Source organism: Oryzias latipes, chromosome 2 (assembly GCF_053564925.1).
Source record: "Oryzias latipes strain Hd-rR chromosome 2, Olatipes_Hd-rR_3.1".
NCBI classification, from domain to species: Eukaryota; Metazoa; Chordata; class Actinopteri; order Beloniformes; family Adrianichthyidae; genus Oryzias; species Oryzias latipes.
The window spans coordinates 1,747,201-1,771,734 of record NC_136238.1 but is presented as its reverse complement, the minus strand read 5'-3'; the positions used below and the strand labels follow the sequence as shown (position 1 = coordinate 1,771,734).

At 44.7% G+C, this 24,534-nt stretch overlaps 3 protein-coding genes across 4 annotated transcripts; 1 reads left to right on the top strand and 2 right to left on the bottom strand.

Moving 5' to 3' along the window:
* Positions 1-245: 245 nt before the first annotated feature.
* On the top strand, positions 246-4,759 carry arl11 (ADP-ribosylation factor-like 11). Of its 2 annotated transcripts, XM_004086041.5 has the most exons (6): positions 246-385; positions 476-557; positions 1,353-1,418; positions 1,487-1,602; positions 4,040-4,217; positions 4,460-4,759. In XM_004086041.5, exons 2-6 carry the CDS (start codon positions 525-527, stop codon positions 4,586-4,588), a joined length of 522 nt encoding a protein of 173 aa, XP_004086089.1. In that variant the 5' UTR covers positions 246-385; positions 476-524; the 3' UTR covers positions 4,589-4,759. The 2 variants fall into 2 exon arrangements, with proteins under 2 accessions (XP_004086089.1, XP_078786418.1); XM_078930292.1 differs by lacking the exons at positions 246-385; positions 476-557 and adding an exon at positions 912-1,242.
* On the bottom strand, positions 4,602-11,170 carry ebpl (EBP like). Its single transcript, XM_004086042.5, has 4 exons — positions 10,879-11,170; positions 9,992-10,061; positions 9,752-9,890; positions 4,602-5,034 (listed from the first exon to the last, which is right to left on the bottom strand). The coding sequence occupies exons 1-4, from the start codon at positions 11,053-11,055 to the stop codon at positions 4,788-4,790; spliced, it is 633 nt and encodes a 210-aa protein (XP_004086090.1). The 5' UTR covers positions 11,056-11,170; the 3' UTR covers positions 4,602-4,787.
* Positions 11,171-11,405: 235 nt separating this feature from the next.
* Positions 11,406-17,607, bottom strand: cavin2b (caveolae associated protein 2b). The gene is made up of 6 exons (XM_004086045.5): positions 16,856-17,607; positions 15,812-15,952; positions 15,635-15,736; positions 12,927-13,184; positions 12,744-12,857; positions 11,406-12,636 (listed from the first exon to the last, which is right to left on the bottom strand). The coding sequence occupies exons 1-6, from the start codon at positions 17,066-17,068 to the stop codon at positions 12,319-12,321; spliced, it is 1,146 nt and encodes a 381-aa protein (XP_004086093.1). The 5' UTR covers positions 17,069-17,607; the 3' UTR covers positions 11,406-12,318.
* Between the last annotated feature and the right edge of the window lie 6,927 nt (positions 17,608-24,534).

Sequence of the window (24,534 nt, the reverse complement as noted above, 5' to 3'; positions counted from 1 at the left end):
TCAACACGTAGAATTTTCTCCTGATGGAGGACAAATGGAAAGAATACATGAATTTCTGAGGGTTCCTTTATCCAAATGAAGCAGCAGATGAAAAAACGCTGTTTCATATTTGTGATGCTGAACATATCCTGGGCGGGGCCACAAGCTTCATGCCCCGCCCCTTTCTCCCCTGCAGACCAACAGATCCATGAACGTTTTTGTTTTCCTGGAATCTGGATAAGAACCGGCCGGATGGATGGGTGGGATGCTGCTACCATTTTTAATGGTGTTAGATTGGGGCTGTAAGCTAGTGGATCTGGATCAGGTGGAACTGGAGGAACCCGGACATGTCTGAGAACTGATCTGCAGGGAAATCATCTCCTTTGCATTCCATCAGAACGGACAGGTTAGAGTTAAACAAACAACAGTAAAAGCAGTCAGACCTGAATGTCATGTGACCCGCCTGTCCTCATTCCCTGCTCCCATTGGCTTTCAGCATGAATGACCTTTACACACCTGAGTGAGTCGGTTTCATACGAGCAGACATGGGTCAGGCAGGATCGTCTTCCTGTCCTCAGGTGAGTCCATCTTCTGTCCTAAAGCTTCTGCACTGCTCAGGTGTCTTAAGGGAAATGTCCATTTGAGAGGGGCGTGGCCTATGCCATGTTTTCCTGTCATAGACTGTGAAGAGGTACATTACACGGTCTGTAGTTGTTTAGCCTGTGAGGAGGTAGAAATGCTCAGCCCGTCAGTATGTTTATAGAACAGAAGGGGGGTGTCTTGTTGACATCTCCGTCTGCAGACCGGGAGACGTTCTCTGATACCTACTGATAAAGAACAGATGGACGTTCTAGGTGTGGTTCTTCAGTGAGGTTTGTGGCTGAGGTCTTTCAGTTCCACCCAGGAACCCAGTTTGTCCTTCGGGCTTCTTTCATTACACATAGCAGGTTGATGTTGGACCAAGGAGGAACTTAACCTGTGTGGATGCTACAGACCACGTCACACGCACACACACATGCACGCACATATTCACATGCACACACACTGCCCTCTCATGTAAATGAAGTCCAGATCTTCCGGACTAGCAGCAATGCAAATGTGTCCTCTGTAGAGGACTTGTCCTCCGTTTGGCAGGACAACATTGTTTTTGGTAGTCGGGGGATCTGCCTCCTCTTCTGGACAAACATCTCTGAGCCTTCAGCGTACACTCCTCTTCCTCCTCTTGGTCTTAGAAGTCTTTTGGATTCTCTAAGGCAGTGCCTGGTATGGTCCTGCTTTGGGACATTCTGTCAGGGTTTTTTCAGAACCAGAACTCTGGGTTGTGGAGCTGTGAGTGTGTCCATTCCAGCGGTAACAGGTGTGCGTCGTTGCAGGTGATTCTCATGGGTTTGGACTCTTCAGGGAAGTCTACTCTGCTGGCCAGACTGCTAACAGGAAAGGTGAGTCTCCTGCAGTGTGAATGCCACGATGCTGGGGTTTTTGGCTGAGTGTGGCTGGTGATCTTCAGGTGGTGACCACGTCTCCAACCGTCGGCTTCAACGTTGGAACGCTGAACCTGGATAAGAAGACATCTCTGACACTCTGGGATGTTGGGGGGCAGAAGAACATGAGGCCCAACTGGAGGTACAGGGGCAAACACCAACAGGTGGTGCATGAAGGCAACACCACCCTTACCCAATGTGACTCCTGGAGCACACTGGGTTTGTATGAAATGATTGATTGATTGATTTCAAGCATTCATTGTATACAGTAGAAGAAATAATCCCACAGATTTATCAAACTCATTACAGAAATGATGAACTGATTGAATAAAATCAATCAAAAACAGACAGATGTTTGCGGGACACCACTACTGACCTCCTTGACCACTGATGTAAATTCATCAATCTTGACGAAGTGTTTTCTTCCTGTTAAATAACTTTAGCGCTAGTCCTCATGTCCCATTCACTTCCAGTTGGTCAGGTTGGATGTTGACAGTCAAGCTTCATATTTTTGTCACATACACTGCGACTCCTCCACCTTTATTGTTTTCTCTGTTCACATAGTTAAGTTCTTAGTTTTCTAATTCAAAGTCAGCGTCCTTGTCGCGGCTGAACCAGGTCTCAGATCTGGCTCTGATATCAAAGGAATGTTCCATGTTCTGATGTCTTCAAAGTTGGTCTACATGTTTCTGCTGTTAAAGAGAATGATTGACAGTTTTTCTTCTGGGTTAACAGAGTTTTTAAAGTCATCCATGCTGCAATATCTGCAGTTCATGTTAACAGTGGAAAAGAACTGATCAGGGTGGATGTCTTGAAGGTTGTTGTCATTATTACTGAATATTTTAAGGTGGGTCTGCTCACCATTCAGATCTCTGAGAGTTGTGGTGACTGTTGAAGAAAAAGTGTAGTTTCTTTTAGAAGCCATGGATAGTAGAGGTCATCGACCAGCATCTTCACGTATCTCTTGTTTACACTGCAGTGGGTAAAGACTTCTCCAGCTCCTCCAGGTTCCTGAAAATGATGATCTTTGATTCCTCAGGGGGGAATTCCTCCTTTTAGCTTAAATCGTGCAGTCTTTTACCCAGGTTCCTTGAATTTTCCCAGCCTTTTCAGTAACGTGCTCTTCCTGCTATGTCTTTTAGTGAGATTGTGGTTTATAAAAATGTTGGTTCCCTTCAGATTTCTCCCTTGCTTCAATAAAGCTGCTGTTTGTTTCCGTTTGACAAACTTTCAGAGGATCTCTGGTTTGTCGGTGTCTCTTCTCCTGGAATGTGGTCTGCAGATCTCCACATTGTTGGTGAACTCCACAGTGCTTTCCTCCTGCTCGGTGGATTCTTCACCGTTCCCGGCGGTCACTGCGTGCGCGTATGACCGGGGTTTGATTTTCAATCTGGTGGTTATCACATACCGTATTTTCACGACCATAGGGCGCACCGGATGGTAGGGCGCGGTCTCAGTCACGGGGGATTTCTCTGTCTTTGACACATACAGAAGGCGCACCGGATGTTAAGGTGCGGGCATGTTAACGCCCCGTTCAGACCCTCAGAGCCTCCAGAGTGGGTTAACATCCAATCTCTGTTCTTTAGAGGAAACATTTTTTTTGTTACTCTTCTCCCTAACTGAATAACACAAACTGAATGGTCACTCACTTGCACGCTCTTGTCTCCCTTCCTCCTTATCCTACACAAGCGCTAAAGACACACAACACACACACACACACACTTAATGTGTGTTTAAAAAAACAGCGGGAGTAAATCTGAGTTAGCTTTAATGTTTTCCTCCGTGTAGCTGATAGCTGTGGTTCAAACAGGGCTTCAGCCATCTTGTTAACAAATGTGGGGACCCGGGCCTTAGCCCCGCCCATGGCAACTAAGACTCATGGGAAGTGTTTATTCCCACACCTTGAGTTAGGTGGCTGTGAAGAGAAGTGAGTCTCATGTTGTGATGCTGGGTATTTGTCTACGTTTGGGAGCAACCTATGTCACTGCTCACCTACCTTCCTGAATAGGCTGATTGGCTGGTTATGAGGTAGAAGAAAGATGATCAGTCTAATTTTGCAGACAGTGTCACTACAGTTGGGTTCCACTTGGGCTTTACGTCTCTCCTCCTTCCTCACTCCATCTCCTTCTACGACCCACAACTACATATTAGGTGCACTGTCTCATAGGGCGCCCCCTGCTGGCAGAAGATAATTTATGACTTTTAAGTGCGCCTTATAGTCGTGAAATTACGGTAAATCCTGGAGAACCGCTCCTGGTCATCCATTGGTTTTCAATTATCTCAATCCTGTTGACGGTCTGATCATGCAGAGCCGGCAGCTTTTTGCCTCTTCCAGCACGTTAGGAATCTGTACGTGCATAACTTCATGGGTCATGATCAGAAATACTTTGTTTTTTATTTTTGCTTTCTCATCAGAAATTGGTTTTTGCAATATTTACGCCTTTTGCAGTAAATAGTTGTGAAGTGCAGCTGCTCTATGCCTCCATGGTGTCGTGGAGTGAAGTATGTCAGGTGGAAACTAAAAATGGAAATATAGGGATCGAGAACCCATGGACATGACCTCTGCTGTGGTTGTACAGACTCTACCTGGACAACTGCAAGGCCCTGGTCTTTGTTGTGGACAGCAGTGACACGGCTCGCATGGCCGAAGCCAAGAAGGCGCTGAAGATGGTCCTGAGTGACAAGAAACTGGAGGGGGTTCCTCTGATGGTCCTGGCCAACAAGAAGGATCTCCCTAACAGCATGAAAATACGAGAGGTAACCTTCCTTTTGACCTAGAACCCACTTTGCTTTCTGAGAAGTTCAGAGATGTTCAAAGTAGTTATTCAATGATCTCTAAAGACAAAAACCACGATTACTTGGTGCTCCAGTCCGTGGTTCCTACAACCAACAGAAAAACCAAACATGATGTTCTTCTGTCCTCCCAATGTTCTCCCAGTCCTGCTGGGTTCAGCTTATCCCAGCTGACAGGGTTCTGTCTGTTGGTGTTTGGTTCTCAGGTGTCTACTCTGCTGGACCTGGAGAGCTACAAGGACCTGCAGTGGGAGATCCAGGCCTGCAGTGCCGTGGAGGGACTGGGCCTGCAGCAGGCCTTCCTCTCCGTCCACAGAATGATCAAGAAAAGCTGAGAGGACAACAGTCTGACACCTTGTACAAGTTTTTACTGACATCTTCACATGAACTGACAGGTTCCGTCATCTGGTTCCTTCACAATTTCCTGCTGTCTTTGAACTTTGACATGTAAATCTTCTTTTAATGTTCAGCCTGAAAATTCAAAAATTAAAGCGTTTCTAGATAAAGACTGGATGACATCATTCAGACAAACATCTACATGTTCTTCCTGATGACCTCAGAGTTGTCACCTCTGAGCTCCAGACTCTTGAGACAGGACCAGGACTGGACCAGCAGCAGGACAGGAACCAACACCCACAGTCCATTAAAGAAGACCAGGTAGACCCACAGGTAGATCCAGCGGGAGGTGTTGAGATGAGGACTGCCGAGCAGCCAGTCTGGACAGAAGGTCATCCAGCCGCCGTACAGCTCGCACACGCTCAGAGCAATCTGCAAGAAATGTCTGACATGCACAGGTGACAGGTGACCATGGTGTCATGACCCTGCAGTTTTTGAGAGACGCTTTCTTCTCCTCTACAGCTTCTCTAAAGCACACCGCCCTCTGCCATGCACGTTCTAGAATGCACTAAACGGATTCTTGAATGTGTGTTCACACTGGAACTGCAGGGAGGGGCTTCTCCTTTACTGTTACCCGGGCATGGTACATTGGTACTTCTGTGTTTTCAAAAGGACGACATGCACACGTCACTACCAGTCCTGATTGGTTCAGCCGCTTTTTGACGTGTGTTCAATGGCAGCGGGTTTAGTACGTAAAACGGGTCTACAAACTTGCGTAGCGACGCGTGACAACATGCCTGGAAGTGGCATTTACATGTTTACATAGACTTTTCATTGAAAGTGGCTGCTGGAACGCACTAGCTGAGGGCGGGGCTTCTGATTTCAACCGACTAAAACAGATTTAAAGTTTATAATTGAAATCCAACTTTGGCTGGAGAACAACCCAGATCATGTTAAACCAGGATGGATGGATGCTTAGATGGATAGTTGGATTGGTGGATGGATTTTGTTTTAACTGTCACAGTATACAGACCACCCCCCCCCCCCCTTCCTGTTTTATTGAAGAATTCTCTGAATTTTGATCATCTCTTCATATTAGGTACCATAGAATTTTAATTTCTGGTGATTTTAAGCTGCATGTTGACAATTATGATGATATCTATGCCTGTGAGTTTTTAAATCTTCTAAACAGCATAGATTTTCAGTATCATATCACACAGTCAAATCACAACAGAGGACACACCCTGGACCTGGTCATTACCTATGGTCTGTCCACTGGGGTGTCCTCTGTTGTTGACTTGGCCATATCAGATCATTATTGTGTGTTTTTTAACGTCACCAGTGAAATCCAGCAGGAAGCCTCAGTGAGAACTGTGAGGAAACGGTATTTAACTCCTGAAGTGGCTGATATTTTAAACAAACTCCTGCTCAGATTTGACCTGCACCCTGTGATTTTATTCTTGATCATTTTAATAATAGACTTCAGTCTTCCATAGATGCAGTGGCTCCATTTAAAACAGAAACATTAACAACCACTCCTAAAATGCCATGGAAGACTGATGACATTAAAGCAGAACTGCAGGAGAGCAGAGAGGAGATACAGGAAGACGAAATTATTCATTCATAAAGACATTTTAAAAGAACAACTCAAAATCTACAATAACTTGGGCCAGAACCTCCTATTTTTCAAAAATCATTTCAGAAAATAAAAACAACCCCAAATTTCTTTTTAAAACCATTGATATTTTAATAAACAAAGACTTCAACAAGTCCTCCATGCCATCATCTAATGCTGCATGTCAGGACTTTGCAGACCACTTCATGGGTAAAATCAATGCCATAAGATCAAACATTTTATCCATGCAGTACACGGATCTTAACAGACCAACAGCATTGTTTTTACCAGAAGAAACACTGGGGAGTTTTGTCCTGGTTGATGCGGAGATGCTTGGTCGAGTTGTATCCCAAGTAAACGCTATAACCTGCCTTTTAGATCCCATTCCCACTTCACTTTCTAAAACATTTTATGGATTCTTTGAGTCAGAGCTTTTAAATATAGTAAACTGCTCTCTTCAGACGGGGGTCTTCCCCTCTGCCTGTAAGACGGCGGTGGTGAGGCCCCTTCTGAAGAAGAGTCAATTAGATCCAAAAAATCTGGATAACTATAGACCCGTATCCAACTTACCATTTTTAAGTAAAATAATAGAAAAAAGTGTCGCTACTCAACTGCATGAGTTTTTGAATGCCCAAAGATTTTTAGAGACATAGTCTGGTTTTAGGACAAGCCACAGTACAGAGACGGCTCTTTTAAAGATCGTTAATGATCTTAGAATAAACTATGACTCACAAACTTTCTGTTCTGGTGCTACTGGATCTTAGTGCCGCTTTTGATCCAGTAGATCACCAGATTTTATTAGACAGACTTAGGAGTCTGGTGGGCCTCTCTGGAAATGTTCTTAAGTGGTTTTACTCTTACCTTACAGATCGACACTTTTATGTAAGTATGGATACGTGCTCCTCAGGAATCCATGAAATATGTTGTGGGGTTCCCCAGGGGTCGATTTTGGGGCCAATACTTTTTAATTTATATACGTTGCAGGAGACATGGCGTTGACTTTCACAGCTATGCTGATGATACACAGCTTTACATCACCGTGTCTCCTGATGACCTTGAACTTATTAACACACTTTAAACTGTATTTTAGATATAAAGTCATGGATGGCAGAAAACTTCCGACAGCTTAACCAGGACAAAACTGAAGATGTAATCATCGGTTCTGAAGACAAGAGAGAGATGATTTCACCACATCTTCATAATTTTAAACTTTTTGACTCTGAGCTAAATTTTCAAAAACATTTAAAAACATTGCCAGAGTCGCCCGTTCCTCTCTCTTGCAGCACAGAGGTACTGATGCTTTTATTTTCAGTCGTTTAGATTACTGTAATGCCCTGCTCTCTGGTTTACCAAAAAAGTCAATCTCAAATCTACAACTATTGCAGAACTCAGCGGCACCAGTTCTGACGAGGACCAGAGGGCGGGAACACATCACACCAGTTTTAAAATCACTGCATTGGCTCCCTGTGTGTTTCAGGATTGAGGTTAAAATTCTTTTAATGGTTTATAAATGTTTTTATGGTCTTGGGCCTTCTTATTTAAATGATATTCTTTTAAAATATGAACCCTCGGGGACCCTGAGGTCCTCTGGCACTGGCGTCTTGGTTGTCCCTAAGGTGAGGACCAAAACTTATGGTGAGGCTTCGTTCTGCCATTACGGTTCTCACCTGTAGAACAGACTTCTGGAGAACCTCAGGCCCGCAGAGACTGTAGAGGTTTTTAAGAAGAGGCTCAAGACCCACCTTTTTAATTTAGCTTTTAGTTGATTTTAACTGCTAATTTATTCTAGTTTTGGTATATGCTATTCTATGTATTTATTCTCATTTTTGTGTTTTTATATACATCTTAAGTCTTTAATTTTAGCATCTCATGGTTTTAACCTCAGTGTTTCTGGTGGGGATAATTTCTTCCAGGGCTACCGGCTCGGTCGGTGGTTGTTGCTGCAGTTGTCTCCCTTGCTGGGGCAGCTGGAGTCTAACTTTGCAGCTTCACGGCTGTGAAGTGGACCCCGTTGTTGTCCCAGTCTGGGGGGGGGGGGGGGGGGGGGGGCTGTGGCGATGCTCCCATGGCCAAGCTGGCTCCTGGTATGAAGAGATTCCCAAATACCATTTCCTTACAGCAGAGCCAGGCCTTACATTTCTGTTAGAAGTTACACAGTCATTATTCTTTGTACGTGGGGGCCAGGGGTCATATGTTTTAACAGAGGGGAGTGGGTGGAGGGGGGGTTGGGTTTTTACTGTAATATTGTGTGTTTTTAATGTTAAAGCACTTCGAGCTGTGCAAATGCATGAGAAGCACTATTTTATAAATAAAGTTTGATTTGATTTGATTTGAATTGATGGAAGGATGGATAAATGGATGGATGATGGATAGATGGATGGATGGATACTGTGTTGATTTCTAGGGAATTTACATAAACCAGGAGATCCTGACTCCTTCTTCTTCATCTGTTTTACCAGCTAAAAGTCGGTCTTTGTCATTAAAAATATTTTCATGTTGACCTGAGGTTTTTAGTGCTTTATAACTTTATACATTTTTCTTTCCAGAATTTCTTTTGAAAGTTTTTGTTTAAATGTAAACAACAGTTACTTGGTCAAACCCTGGTTTGAATTTAAGCCGCTTGCATGCATACATATTCTGTGGGCAGAAATGTCCTGTTGATGTCAGAGGTCAGAGGCCAGACTGGTTCCAGCTGATAGAAAGACAACAGGAACTCAAAAAACCACTGGTTCCAACTGAGGTCTGCAGAACAGCATCTCTGAAAGAACAACACGTCCAACCTGGAGGCAGATGGACTACAGCAGCAGAAGACCACACTGGGTACCACTGCTGTCAGCTAAGAACAGGAACCTGAGGCTACAATTCCCACAGACTCACCAAAACTGGACCATAGAAGATGGAAAAACCTTGTCTGGTCTGATGAGTCTCCATTTCTGCTGCCACATTCAGATGGTAGGGTCAGAATTTGGCCTCAACAACATGAAAGCATGGATCCATCCTGCCTTGTACCAACGGTTCAGGCTGTGGTGGTGGTGTCATGGTGTAGGGGATGTTTTCTTTGGTCCCCTTAATACCAGGTGATTATGGTTCCAACGCCACCGCCTACCTGAGTATTGTTGCTGACCATGTCCATCCCTTTCTGACCACAGTGGACCATTTCTGATGCTACTTCCAGCAGGATAAGGCTCCATGTCATCAAGCTGGAATCACCTCAGACTGGTTTCTAGAACATGACAATGAGTTCTCTGGACTCAAACAGCCTCCAGTTCTCCACTCAATAGAGAACCTTTGGGATGTGGTGGAACGGGAGATCAGCATCATGGATGCAGATGACAAATCTGCATCCATGATGCTGTCATGTCAACATGGACCAAAGTCTGAGGAATGTTTCTAGAACCTTGTTAGATCTATGCTGTACACAAGGATTAAGGTGGTTCTGGAGGCTAAAAGGGTCCAACCCAGTTCTAGAAAGGTGGACCTGATAAAGTGGCCGGTGAGTGGACATCGTAAAAGCTGAGAGCGCTCCTTTTGTCCCTGGTTTTGTTACCTGTAGTACTTTTTCTTCAGTATGGCGTGGATAAGCAGCAGAGCAAGAATAGAGTCCAGAACTACAGTGAAGATCTCAATTGAAACAATGGTTGGATCAGAAACTAACCATCGGCTGTCGGCTTTCCCGTACTCTTTCCCTGCAGGAGAAACAGGAAGAGCAGGTCAGGCTCAGTCCGTTTGTGTTAAAGAAAGATTCTCCAGACGTTCTGAAGAAAACAGCAGGAACCTTCAGACTTACAGAGTTCAGCAAGAGGACCTTCAGACGTCTCCACCGTTCCAACAAGAGACATGTACACAAATGGACCTTCCTGAAGACAAAACAGAGTTCAGCTCTCAGTGAAGGCGCTGGAAGCAGGCGCTGCAAACTAGCTGTAAATGACTGCTGCCCGTGGACGCTGCAGATGGACACTGCAGACGGACACTTTAAACAAATGCTGCAGACGGAAGCTGCAGACAGACGCTGCAGACGGAGGCTGCAGGCGGACACTTTAAACAAATGCTGCAAACAGGCAAACGCTGCAGACTGAAGCTGCAGGCGGACGCTGCACACAGGCAAACGCTGCAGACAGGCAAACGCTGCAGATGGATTTCTTCAGACAGGCAAACGCTGCAGACAGACAAACGCTGCAGACAAACACTGCAGACAGACGCTGCAGACAGACAAACGCTGCAGACAGGCAAACGTTGCAGACAGGCAAACGCTGCAGACAAACACTGCAGACAGACGCTGCAGACAGACAAACGCTGCAGACAGGCAAACGTTGCAGACAGGCAAACGCTGCAGACAAACACTGCAGACAGACGCTGCAGACAGACAAACGCTGCAGACAGGCAAACGTTGCAGACAGGCAAACGCTGCAGACAAACGCTGCAGACGGACGCTGCAGACAGGCAAACGCTGCAGACAAACGCTGCAGACGGACGCTGCAGACAGACGCTGAATACAGTGGTAAACAAACGCTGTGGATGGATGCTGAATTTTCTGAGGGAATATGGAATATTTCCCTGGTTTCTTTACCACACCTGTCGGTGCGCGGTCTCAGGTGTGTCACGAGTCTTTGGTCACATAAAGGTTCACACATCAGCTGAAGCTCGTTGGGTCTAGAAAAGGTGAAGTCTTCTCACCAGAGTCAGGTGGACGATCACGTCATAAAAGAGCCAAAGCAGGATCCATCTGTCCTCTCCAGACGTAATCCCTCCATACCTGTACGTGAGGAGAGCGGCACAGAACACCTGCAGGACGCATGCCGACAAGGACAGCAAGCTCACAGCAGACAGGCCAGGGAGCTCAGCCGAGTCCATTTCAGAGCAGAACCGGGTCTCTGCAGAGGTTCTGGTCTGGATCTTTGTTACTTCTGAGACGCTGCTCCAGCGTGGCAGGAACTCCACAGGAATGTGAAGAGGCGGGGCTGTGGGAGTATGACACGATGGGTCCTTCTCCAACCAAGCGCCTCAATGAAGGCCCGCCTCTGTTTTCCTGTTGGTCGTTGCAGTGAACTGCCTACTTCATGCCCCGCCCCCTGTGGTCAGAGGTCACCAGGCAGAGACCATTGAAAACAGCAACCAGTCGATTCTCCAGAGAATCCCTCCTGGAATCCCTTCTGGAAATATTTGGTTTGGACCGATCTAAAGCAGAATCAGACGCAGGAAGGTGGTGTCAAAGACTTTATTGATTAAAGTTCAGGTGACCCCCCCCACCACCACCACCACCGCGGGGGAAGTTCTTTGGCAGAAGAAGGACTGACTCCCAATAAACGCAGAAGAACACAAACGGAACCCACTTTAACCGGTTCTGCTGATCATTTAGATGGAGAACAGATTGGTTCTACTGATAAATGAAGAGAACCTTCAAAGAAACTTCTCAAGAACATCTGAGAAGTGAAGGAACGTGGTGAGTGGAAATTGGAGGCTTTTTTTTAAAAGAACACTATGTTCCAAAGATCAGGAGAACGTTAATGTTGGTTGAAATAGAACAAACGTTTGGGTTCTTTGAAGAACATTTTCTAAAAGCTGTATATATAAATCAGGGCAGAGGAACCCAGACGGTGTTACAGAGATCTCATCTGGATCTTGAAGGAACATCTAAACTGTTAAATGAGCTAAATTCTAGAACAAAGTGTTCTACAATATGTTAAGAAAAAAGCTAAGGAGAACGTCAGGGAGAACCCTTAAACAGCTGTCCAGGCCAGACCTACTGGAACTCTGAGAAGACCTTCATGGGAATGTGGGATAACCCTGAAGGTTAACAAAGCCTGAGTGGAATGTGAAGATCTTCTCCGCTTTGGCAGAACCTAAATTAGGAGGAGCTTAAGAACCCGGTGGTCTGAAGGAACTTTGACAATACAGTGGAATGCTAAAGGAACGACCTTGTCTGAGTTCACACGAGGGTCAGAGGTCAATGTTCAGGCACATCTCCACCAGTGAGTCGGGATCTTGGGTCAAAAATGGGGTCAGTGACGGAACCTTAACAAGCGCAGAACATTGATTCTTCTCAGCGAGAGAAGAGAAAGATGCAGAACGAGAGACCAGAGTCTGGACTGCTGCTTTCAGGAGGTCTGGAGAACTTCAGTCTGTGGCTGAACGGAAGGCCTGAGGTTCTCCGGTTCCTTCCTCTTCCTCTGGGAGGGTGGAGGACAGAGCATAGGCTCCACCCACTTCCTCTGACACGACAGACACATCAGCCTCTGCCTTTACCGACCCCTTCTCCTCCTCCTCCTGCTTCTCCTCCTCCTCCTGCTCTGCTGGAGCCAGCTGGGCATGGACCTGGGTGAAGGGAACCTCCACCTCGGAGCTGCTGGGAGGCTGGACCTGGGCCTCAGTGGTGAGGACCTCCTCGGTGTGAGGAGACGCCTCTGGAGGCTGAGAGTCGGAGTTGCTGCGAGGCTGACAACACAAATGTGGAGAAACTGCTTGAACTGTGGACTGAGGTTCTTTTGAGGGAAACCTGAGAGAACGTGCTTTAGGCCCTTTGAGAACCTCTAGGGACTGACCTTCCTGATGCTGAACATCTGTGGGGAAACCTTCAGGGCTGAAGTTCTCTGCTTGATCTTGTTCATCTTCTTCTCGATGTTCTCCCTGGTGAAGGCCCTCTTCAGACTGTCCACCTGCAGAGACAGCCGCAGTCAGACCCACCTGTCCGTCACCTCACCTGTTCGCTCCTCTGTGGTTCTGACCTTCTTCAGACTGGACCGCTTCAGCTTCTCTGCTCGGGACTTTTCCATGTTCTCCAGATCATGAGACCAAAAGTCTTCTTCCTCCTGATCTGCTTCCAGACCCACGTCTTCATCAGAGGAGAGCTCAATGGTCTGCAGTCCGTCTTCTTGGTTGGCGGCTGTTCCTGGAGCCGGTTCCTCTCCCTCCTCCAGGATCTCATCTCTGGGGAACGGTGGAGGATCCTTCACGAAGACGCTGGAGGGGATCTCGTTTTCCTCCTGCGGTGGGAACCAGACAACATCTCCAGATTAGGTCCATGACTGGAACCCTCTGAAGGTCTCTGACAGACGGAACCATCTGTTTGGACCTGCTGGGATCAGAACCTTCAAGAGGTTCTGTTCCCTCTGCAGCTGCTGCATGACCGGACCTCAGGATGACGGTGCCGAGCCGTTTATGGACTGAACCAGACCAATGGCAGCACAAAACGACTAATGAAGATACACACAAGGGCTAAAACACACACACACACACACACAAACACTCAAAGGTGAACAGACATCTACACAAACGTTTGCAAACATCTACACAAAGGCTAATAAAAAAAACACAAGGGCTAACAACATCAACACAAACGCTAGCAAACCTCTACACAAAGGCTAACAAACATCTACATAAAGGCATACAAAAAAGCTAACTAATATACACAAAAAAACACCTGTACACAACAATGGACACTCACATATACACACTGACACACACTTATGCATGCGGAGACACACCTACTCACTGCTGCACACAAAAAAGCAATCTGGAATTCTGGACAGGTATTTTTTAAACCACACAAAAGAACCCCAAACTGACACACAACAGCACATGCATCACACATGGACACAAAATGGCACACACTACACACTGACACACAGCGGCACACATACTATGTGCTGACTCACAAAACACAATGCAAGTTGACAATCAACGCTACACACACTACACTGAGACAATACACACTGACACACATTGACAGACATACTACAAATTGATACACAACGGCACACATACATCAAATTCATACACACTATGATACACACACTACAAATTGACACTCCACAGGCACTACACACTGACACACAACAGCACTCATACCACAAGTTAACAGACAACAATACATACACTATAAACTGACACAACACCACAAGCACTACACACAGACATACAGTGGTGGACACAATAGTTGGTTCCCCTCAGTTAAAGACAGAAAGTCCACAATGTTCTCTGAAATGATTGAAATGTTCAAAAGTAACAATAAATTAAAATCTATTGGACATTAAATAAACAAAATCAAAACATTACTTTTGAGTTGTTGATGAACAGAATTGTTTAAAAAAACAAACTAATGAAATAGGGCTGGACTAAAATGATGGTACCTCCATAAAAGACTGAGAACTAATTGCCCAGGGGGTCATGATGAAATCAGGTATGTCCTTTCATTGACATCACAGCTGTTTTCAAATCTCCAGATGATCAAGGCATTCTGGGTAGAAATGTGCTGCCTAGTGTCAGAAAGCTTGGTCTCAGTGGCAGGTCATGGGTCTTCCAACAGGACAACCATCCAAAACACACAGCCAGAAACCCCAAGAATGGCTCGGAGAAAAGCGTTGGACTATTCTGAAGTGGATTCTATGAGCCCAGATCTGAATCCCATTGAACATCAGTGGAAGGAGCTGAAACATGCCATTTGGAGAAGACACCCGTCACACCTGAGACAACTGGAGCAGTTTGCTGATGAGGAGGGGGCCAGAATACCTGTGGACAGGTGCAGAAGGCTCATTGACAAATACAGAAACCGTTTCATTGCAGGGAAAGGTTGGGCAACAAAATATGAAGTGATGGGTCCCATCATTTTTGTCCAGCCCCGTTTAATTAGTTTGATTTTTTAAAAATTCTGTTAATCAACAACTCTAAAGTAATGGCTGATTGTGATTGTTTAATGTTCAATAAATTTTAATTTATTGTTACTTTTGAACATTTCAAGTCATTTCAGTGAACTTTGTGGACTTTCTGTCTATAACTGAGGGGAACCAGCTATTTTGTCCAACACTGTACAATGAGACACGGACTACACAATGACACACAGCAGAACACATTTAACACACTGACACACAACAGTACCTGCTCTCCTAACTGACACATAATGGCACACACACTACAAACTCACACGTAACAACAGTACTCACTTTACAAATTGAAACACAGTGGCACAAACACTACACACTGACACACAACGTCACATGAACTACACACTAACACACAACGGCACACTTACTATAAACCGACAAATAAGAGAACCTGCATTGCACACTTACACACAACTTCATAGTTACCACAAAATGACACACTACACACTAGCACACACCAAAAACTGACACACAACGGCACACAAACTGACACACAACAGCACACGCACTACACAGAGCCACACACTAAAATCTGACACACAGCGGCACACACTACACACTGACATTCAACAGAACCCAGTCTACACACACCCCCGTCTTCTATTGTTGGTATGTTCCGTCTGTGTTATTCCCTGGTTTGGCCACTAGGGGTCTGAGTGACTGAGATTCATGGTGAAGAGCCAGACTTTGGACATACAGATGAAACTTCTGAACCTTATGAGGATTTGGCTCCATGGGCAGACGCTCTGACATCCTGCATCTTTTCCACCCACCTGGAAGATCAGGACTTTGAAGTGGTTTCTGCTGATCAGGTGGGCGTGGTTTGCCTCCAGCCTCTTCACCTGGACAGCCTGACGCTCCATTTTTTCCCGGACCTTTGAGAAGGACAGACAGACGGTGAGTCCGAAGACAGACTGGTGCTGAGCCTCCCAGATGCTGCGTTCACTGACCTCTTTCATGGTCACAGACATCTTACGGCTCTTGTCCAGCAGTTTGCTGACGGTGTTGGAGGTGTGACTGTGGTTCTTGGACAGTTTGGTGATATCCGCCTGGATCCCTCTGACTACATCTTCCATCTCCACCTGATGCGTCTGAGACACAAAGTACGTCAACGTTCCCAGCATTGATGCTGCGTTTGGGTTCTTGGTGAGAACGTTACTGGGGTCTGTGAAGCGCTTCAGAGCCTTGGGGCTCCAATTCCACGTTGTCTATAGTTCTTACAGCAGTCCCAGCTCCAGAACACATTCATGTATATTTGTCAGGGCAGGAACCCCATCCACCCCCACCCCCAGGATGTCCCAGCAGCAGACGAGACAGTCCTGCCGTCTGTGATGCAGCAAACCTAAAGAAGACCATGATGTGAAAAACCTGGACCTGATGTCAGAGAGCAGACGGATGACCGTGACCCACAGAACCATCAGTCACAGATGGATCAAAGAGTCACTGTTAGCCAATCATCAATGGAGCTGCAGAGGGATTGAGTGATGGATCATCAATGGAGCGCCGTCAGGATCCTGGCCAACCTCTGTCACCTTTCCCAAAGCTCTGGATGTGATCTGACCCTAACCCCCGACCCTAACTGTGACCCAAACTCCCATGTGACCCAAACTCCGACCCTGACCCAGACCCTAACCCCCAAACCTAACTCTTACCCTAACTCTACCTGTGACCCTAACCCTGACCCTGACCCTGTAAGTGTCAGGTATGCTGGATGAGCCAGATGTTCCTGCCGCTGAACACTGAACGCACAAACAGGCTGGTGTCACATTTCTGCAAAGCGGTCATGTTGGGCTGGACTCTGATTGGTCAATTAGTTTCTTGGTTCTGTTTTTAGGAAACTTCCGCTCAGGTTTAGACTTTGAGATTTTCAGATCACGGTAAAGTCAGTCTAAAGCAGACCCAACATTAGAAACTGCTAAATGAGGGTTCAGGTTTTCAAATCTGAGAGTAGAACCCCCCAGAACCTCACAGAACCTTGTGCTGCTCTGTCTCACCTCCATCTTGTGCTGATTCTCCTGCACAGTGTCCAGCATGTTGACCAGCTTATCCAGCAGTGTGAGGACTGTGATTGCGTTGACGGGTCCCTGACTCAACTTGTCCGGATCCATTTCTGTTGAGGGAAAAGAGGGCGAGGCCAGCTCCGGCTGCTCCGCGTTCTTGAGGGGAACCAGCAGATCCTGGCTCTGGTGGGTTTCAGTGGTCACCATGTCGACGCTTTGAAACCAGAATCTACGGTTAGGTTCTGTTAAAAAGCAAAGTTCCACAAAGCTGAACTCTCCTGCTTCAGCGTTCCTGTGAGTGTGTTGCTGCTCTCTGATTGGCTGGCCCTGAAGGAAACTTTCCAGTCAACTTCCCTGCTGTCCACACCTTTAACCGCTTCACTGCTGCAGTCGGAGGAGCGGCAGAGGAACTGTTCAAGAACAAAGACAGGAACTTCCACCTAAGACTCCACCTCACTCACTGCTTCCTGTTTACAGTAGAACAGGATCAGAAAAACCAGATCCGTTCTGAGTCGGGGCTCAAACCTCAGAGACAAAGGCCTCGACTTCCCTGACGAGGAGAAAAACTGTGAATAAACTGAGTTTAACCAAAAGGTTCCTAAAACATGAAGGCTGCAGCCCCAGGGTCAAAGGTCAAAGAAGTCTAATTTAAAAAGAGATTAGATTCTTGTTGTAAAACTAAAATATTAAGTAAAACAGTAACAACCATTAAATCCCCAAACTAATTAGGTTACCTTCACAGGACTGAAAGGGTTAACTGGCTCTGCTCTGGAACTGTTTACCACAGCCTCGGGGGGTGTGGCCTGTTGTCATGGTGACAGGTCAGAAGGGAGGGTGGAAACATGCTCCTCACTCGTGTTTTCCAAGTGAAGTCATCTGGAACAGAGTCAGCCGCCTTCCTGCGTTTGTGTGAAAATCTGTAGCCCGGGTCCATTAACTCTAAATGTTCTGCTCTAAACTGTGGAACCAGAAGGTTCTGTTTAAACTCTGTGGAACCAGAAGGTTCCGTTTGGACTCTGTGGAACCAGAAGGTTCCGTTTGGACTCTGTGGAACCACAATGTTCTGTTTAAACTCTGTGAAACCAGAAGGTTCTGTTTCAACTCTGTGAAACCAGAAATTTCTGTTTTAACTCTGTGGAACCAGAATGTTCTGTTTCAACTCTGTGGAACCAGAAGGTTCTGTTTCAACTCTGTGGAAGCAGAAGGTTCTGTTTGAACTCTGTGAAACCAGAAATTTCTGTTTTAACTCTGTGGAACCAGAAGGTTCTGTTTCAACTCTGTGGAAGCAGAAGGTTCTGTTTCAACTCTGTGGAAGCAGAAGGTTCTGTTTCAACTCTGTGGAACCAGAAGGTTCTGTTTTAACTCTGTGGAAACAGAAGGTTCTGTTTCAACTCTGTGGAACCAGAAGGTTCTGTTTTAACTCTGTGGAAACAGAAGGTTCTGTTTCAACTCTGTGGTACCAGAAAGTTCTGTTTTAACTCTGAAACCAGAAAGTTCTGTTTTAACTCTGTGGAACCAGAAGGTTCTGTTTCAACTCTGTGGAACCAAAATGTTCTGATGGAACTCTGTGGAACCAGAAGGTTCTGTTTTAACTCTGTGGAACCAGAATGTTCTGTTTCAACTCTGTGGAACCAGAAGGTTCTGTTTCAACTCTGTGGAACCACAATGTTCTGATGGAACTCTGTGGAACCAGAAGGTTCTGTTTTAACTCTGTGGAACCAGAAGGTTCTGTTTTAACTCTGTGGAACCAGAATGTTCTGTTTCAACTCTGTGGAACCAGAAGGTTCTGTTTCAACTCTGTGGAAGCAGAAGGTTCTGTTTGAACTCTGTGAAACCAGAAATTTCTGTTTTAACTCTGTGGAACCACAATGTTCTGATGGAACTCTGTGGAACCAGAAGGTTCTGTTTTAACTCTGTGGAAACAGAAGGTTCTGTTTTAACTCTGTGGAACCAGAATGTTCTGTTTCAACTCTGTGGAACCACAATGTTCTGTTTGAACTCTGTGAAACCAGAAATTTCTGTTTTAACTCTGTGGAACCACAATGTTCTGATGGAACTCTGTGGAACCAGAAGGTTCTGTTTTAACTCTGTGGAAACAGAAGGTTCTGTTTTAACTCTGTGGAACCAGAAAGTTCTGTTTCAACTCTGTGGAAGCAGAAGGTTCTGTTTGAACTCTGTGAAACCAGAAATTTCTGTTTTAACTCTGTGGAACCACAATGTTCTGATGGAACTCTGTGGAACCAGAAGGTTCCGTTTTAACTCTGTGTAACCAGAAGGTTCTGTTTCAACTCTGTGGAATCAGAATATTCTATTTCAACTCTGTGGAACCACAATGTTCTGTTTGAACCAGAAGGTTTTGTTTGAACCACGTGGAAACAGAAGATTTTATTTAAACTCTGTGAAACCAGAATGTTCTGTGGAACCATAATTGTGTGTTGTAAGGTGTGGAACATAAAGGCTGAATTCTAAACAGTGGAATAGTGGAATAAATAAAAGCTTCCGTTTTAAGTCTGTGTAACCGGAACGTTCTGTTTCAACTATGTGAAACCACAATGTTCTGTTTGAACTCTGTGGAACCACAATGTTCTGTTTCAACTCTGTGGAACCACAATGTTCTGTTTCAACTCTGTGGAACCAGAAGGTTCTGTTTTAACTCTGTGGAACCACAATGTTCTGATGGAACTCTGTGGAACCAGAAGGTTCTGTTTTAACTCTGTGGAAACAGAAGGTTCTGTTTCAACTCTGTGGAACCAGAAAGTTCTGTTTTAACTCTGAAACCAGAAAGTTCTGTTTCAACTCTGTGGAACCAGAAGGTTCTGTTTCAACTCTGTGGAACCACAATGTTCTGATGGAACTCTGTGGAACCAGAAGGTTCTGTTTTAACTCTGTGGAAACAGAAGGTTCTGTTTTAACTCTGTGGAACCAGAATGTTCTGTTTCAACTCTGTGGAACCAGAAGGTTCTGTTTCAACTCTGTGGAAGCAGAAGGTTCTGTTTGAACTCTGTGGAAGCAGAAGGTTATGTTTGAACTCTGTGAAACCAGAAATTTCTGTTTTAACTCTGTGGAACCACAATGTTCTGATGGAACTCTGTGGAACCAGAAGGTTCTGTTTTAACTCTGTGGAAACAGAAGGTTCTGTTTCAACTCTGTGGAAGCAGAAGGTTCTGTTTGAACTCTGTGGAACCAGAAGGTTCTGTTTTAACTCTGTGGAAACAGAAGGTTCTGTTTCAACTCTGTGGAAGCAGAAGGTTCTGTTTGAACTCTGTGGAACCAGAAGGTTCTGTTTCAACTCTGTGGAACCAGAAGGTTCTGTTTGAACTCTGTGGAAGCAGAAGGTTCTGTTTTAACTCTGTGGAACCACAATGTTCTGATGGAACTCTGTGGAACCAGAAGGTTCTGTTTGAACTCTGTGAAACCAGAAGGTTCTGTTTAAACTCTGTGGAATCAGAATATTCTATTTCAACTCTGTGGAACCACAATGTTCTGTTTGAACCAGAAGGTTTTGTTTGAACCACGTGGAAACAGAAGATTTTATTTAAACTCTGTGAAACCAGAATGTTCTGTGGAACCATAATTGTGTGTTGTAAGGTGTGGAACATAAAGGCTGAATTCTAAACAGTGGAATAGTGGAATAAATAAAAGCTTCCGTTTTAAGTCTGTGTAACCGGAATGTTCTGTTTCAACTATGTGAAACCACAATGTTCTGTTTGAACTCTGTGGAACCACAATGTTCTGTTTCAATTCTGTGGAACCACAATGTTCTGTTTCAACTCTGTGGAACCAGAAGGTTCTGTTTGAACTCTGTGGAACCACAATGTTCTGTTTGAACTCTGTCAAACCAGAAGGTTCTGTTTGAACTCTGTGGAACCAAAATGTTCTGATGGAACTCTGTGGAACCAGAAGGTTCTGTTTGAACTCTGTGGAACCAAAATGTTCTGATGGAACTCTGTGGAACCAGAAGGTCTTGTTTCAACTCTGTGGAACCAAAAGGTTCTGTTTTAACTCTGTGGAACCACAATGTTCTGATGGAACTCTGTGGAACCAGAAGGTTCTGTTTTAACTCTGTGGAAACAGAAGGTTCTGTTTCAACTCTGTGGAACCAGAAAGTTCTGTTTTAACTCTGAAACCAGAAAGTTCTGTTTCAACTCTGTGGAACCAGAAGGTTCTGTTTCAACTCTGTGGAACCACAATGTTCTGATGGAACTCTGTGGAACCAGAAGGTTCTGTTTTAACTCTGTGGAAACAGAAGGTTCTGTTTTAACTCTGTGGAACCAGAATGTTCTGTTTCAACTCTGTGGAACCAGAATGTTCTGTTTCAACTCTGTGGAAGCAGAAGGTTCTGTTTGAACTCTGTGGAAGCAGAAGGTTATGTTTGAACTCTGTGAAACCAGAAATTTCTGTTTTAACTCTGTGGAACCACAATGTTCTGATGGAACTCTGTGGAACCAGAAGGTTCTGTTTTAACTCTGTGGAAACAGAAGGTTCTGTTTCAACTCTGTGGAAGCAGAAGGTTCTGTTTGAACTCTGTGGAACCAGAAGGTTCTGTTTTAACTCTGTGGAAACAGAAGGTTCTGTTTCAACTCTGTGGAAGCAGAAGGTTCTGTTTGAACTCTGTGGAAGCAGAAGGTTCTGTTTTAACTCTGTGGAACCACAATGTTCTGATGGAACTCTGTGGAACCAGAAGGTTCTGTTTGAACTCTGTGAAACCAGAAGGTTCTGTTTAAACTCTGTGGAATCAGAATATTCTATTTCAACTCTGTGGAACCACAATGTTCTGTTTGAACCAGAAGGTTTTGTTTGAACCACGTGGAAACAGAAGATTTTATTTAAACTCTGTGAAACCAGAATGTTCTGTGGAACCATAATTGTGTGTTGTAAGGTGTGGAACATAAAGGCTGAATTCTAAACAGTGGAATAGTGGAATAAATAAAAGCTTCCGTTTTAAGTCTGTGTAACCGGAATGTTCTGTTTCAACTATGTGAAACCACAATGTTCTGTTTGAACTCTGAGGAACCACAATGTTCTGTTTCAACTCTGTGGAACCACAATGTTCTGTTTCAACTCTGTGGAACCAGAAGGTTCTGTTTGAACTCTGTGGAACCACAATGTTCTGTTTGAACTCTGTCAAACCAGAAGGTTCTGATGGAACTCTGTCAAACCAGAATGTTCTGTGGAACCATAATTGTGTGTTGTAAGGTGTGGAACATAAAGGCTGAATTCTAAACAGTGGAATAGTGGAATAAATAAAAGCTTCCGTTTTAAGTCTGTGTAACCGGAATGTTCTGTTTCAACTATGTGAAACCACAATGTTCTGTTTGAACTCTGTGGAACCACAATGTTCTGTTTCAACTCTGTGGAACCAGAAGGTTCTGTTTGAACTCTGTGGAACCACAATGTTCTGTTTGAACTCTGTCAAACCAGAAGGTTCTGTTTGAACTCTGTGGAACCAAAATGTTCTGATGGAACTCTGTGGAACCAGAAGGTTCTGTTTGAACTCTGTGGAACCAAAATGTTCTGATGGAACTCTGTGGAACCAGAAGGTCTTGTTTCAACTCTGTGGAAGCAAAAGGTTCTGTTTTAACTCTGTGGAACCACAATGTTCTGATGGAACTCTGTGGAACCAGAAGGTTCTGTTTTAACTCTGTGGAAACAGAAGGTTCTGTTTCAACTCTGTGGAACCAGAAAGTTCTGTTTTAACTCTGTGGAACCAGAAAGTTCTGTTTCAACTCTGTGGAAGCAGAAGGTTCTGTTTCAACTCTGTGGAACCAGAAGGTTCTGTTTTAACTCTGTGGAAACAGAAGGTTCTGTTTCAACTCTGTGGAACCAGAAGGTTCTGTTTTAACTCTGTGGAAACAGAAGGTTCTGTTTCAACTCTGTGGAACCAGAAAGTTCTGTTTTAACTCTGAAACCAGTAAGTTCTGTTTTAACTCTGTGGAACCAGAAGGTTCTGTTTCAACTCTGTGGAACCAAAATGTTCTGATGGAACTCTGTGGAACCAGAAGGTTCTGTTTTAACTCTGTGGAAACAGAAGGTTCTGTTTCAACTCTGTGGAATCAGAAGGTTCTGTTTTAACTCTGTGGAACCAGAATGTTCTGTTTCAACTCTGTGGAACCAGAAGGTTCTGTTTCAACTCTGTGGAACCACAATGTTCTGATGGAACTCTGTGGAACCAGAAGGTTCTGTTTTAACTCTGTGGAAACAGAAGGTTCTGTTTTAACTCTGTGGAACCAGAATGTTCTGTTTTAACTCTGAAACCAGAAAGTTCTGTTTCAACTCTGTGGAACCAAAAGGTTCTGTTTCAACTCTGTGGAACCACAATGTTCTGATGGAACTCTGTGGAACCAGAAATTTCTGTTTTAACTCTGTGGAACCACAATGTTCTGATGGAACTCTGTCAAACCAGAATGTTCTGTGGAACCATAATTGTGTGTTGTAAGGTGTGGAACATAAAGGCTGAATTCTAAACAGTGGAATAGTGGAATAAATAAAAGCTTCCGTTTTAAGTCTGTGTAACCGGAATGTTCTGTTTCAACTATGTGAAACCACAATGTTCTGTTTGAACTCTGTGGAACCACAATGTTCTGTTTCAACTCTGTGGAACCACAATGTTCTGTTTCAACTCTGTGGAACCAGAAGGTTCTGTTTGAACTCTGTGGAACCACAATGTTCTGTTTGAACTCTGTCAAACCAGAAGGTTCTGTTTGAACTCTGTGGAACCAAAATGTTCTGATGGAACTCTGTGGAACCAGAAGGTTCTGTTTGAACTCTGTGGAACCAAAATGTTCTGATGGAACTCTGTGGAACCAGAAGGTGTTGTTTCAACTCTGTGGAACCAAAAGGTTCTGTTTGAACTCTGTGGAACCACAATGTTCTGTTTGAACTCTGTCAAACCAGAAGGTTCTGTTTGAACTCTGTGGAACCAAAATGTTCTGATGGAACTCTGTGGAACCAGAAGGTCTTGTTTCAACTCTGTGGAACCAGAAGGTTCTGTTTGAACTCTGTGGAACCAAAATGTTCTGATGGAACTCTGTGGAACCAGAAGGTCTTATTTCAACTCTGTGGAACCAGAAGGTTCTGTTTGAACTCTGTGGAACCACAATGTTCTGTTTGAACTCTGTCAAACCAGAAGGTTCTGTTTGAACTCTGTGGAACCACAATGTTCTGTTTGAACTCTGTCAAACCAGAAGGTTCTGTTTGAACTCTGTGGAACCAAAATGTTCTGATGGAACTCTGTGGAACCAGAAGGTCTTGTTTCAACTCTGTGGAACCAAAAGGTTCTGTTTGAACTCTGTGGAACCACAATGTTCTGTTTGAACTCTGTCAAACCAGAAGGTTCTGTTTGAACTCTGTGGAACCAAAATGTTCTGATGGAACTCTGTGGAACCAGAAGGTCTTGTTTCAACTCTGTGGAACCAGAAGGTTCTGTTTGAACTCTGTGAAACCAGAAATTTCTGTTTTAACTCTGTGGAACCAGAATGTTCTGTTTCAACTCTGTGGAACCAGAAGGTTCTGTTTCAACTCTGTGGAAGCAGAAGGTTCTGTTTCAACTCTGTGGAAGCAGAAGGTTCTGTTTTAACTCTGTGGAACCAGAATGTTCTGTTTCAACTCTGTGGAACCAGAAGGTTCTGTTTCAACTCTGTGGAACCACAATGTTCTGATGGAACTCTGTGGAA

What these genes read in the sequence shown, in the direction of transcription:
- cavin2b (XM_004086045.5), bottom strand. Translation starts at nt 17,068, where the DNA reads ATGGTGACCACTGAAACCCACCAGAGCCAGGATCTGCTGGTTCCCCTC. An exon ending in AGCGGTCCAGTCTGAAGAAG is followed by an intron (nt 12,858 to 12,926) that starts GTCAGAACCACA and finishes CTGTCTCTGCAG; the next exon opens with GTGGACAGTCTGAAGAGGGC. An exon ending in AGATGTTCAGCATCAGGAAG is followed by an intron (nt 12,637 to 12,743) that starts GTCAGTCCCTAG and finishes TTGTGTTGTCAG; the next exon opens with CCTCGCAGCAACTCCGACTC.
- ebpl (XM_004086042.5), bottom strand. Translation starts at nt 11,055, where the DNA reads ATGGACTCGGCTGAGCTCCCTGGCCTGTCTGCTGTGAGCTTGCTGTCC. An exon ending in AGGTCCTCTTGCTGAACTCT is followed by an intron (nt 9,891 to 9,991) that starts GTAAGTCTGAAG and finishes TTTCTCCTGCAG; the next exon opens with GGAAAGAGTACGGGAAAGCC. An exon ending in CTGAAGAAAAAGTACTACAG is followed by an intron (nt 5,035 to 9,751) that starts GTAACAAAACCA and finishes TGTGCATGTCAG; the next exon opens with ACATTTCTTGCAGATTGCTC.
- arl11 (XM_078930292.1), top strand. Translation starts at nt 964, where the DNA reads ATGCTACAGACCACGTCACACGCACACACACATGCACGCACATATTCA. An exon ending in ATTCTCTAAGGCAGTGCCTG is followed by an intron (nt 1,243 to 1,352) that starts GTATGGTCCTGC and finishes GCGTCGTTGCAG; the next exon opens with GTGATTCTCATGGGTTTGGA. An exon ending in ACAGCATGAAAATACGAGAG is followed by an intron (nt 4,218 to 4,459) that starts GTAACCTTCCTT and finishes TTTGGTTCTCAG; the next exon opens with GTGTCTACTCTGCTGGACCT.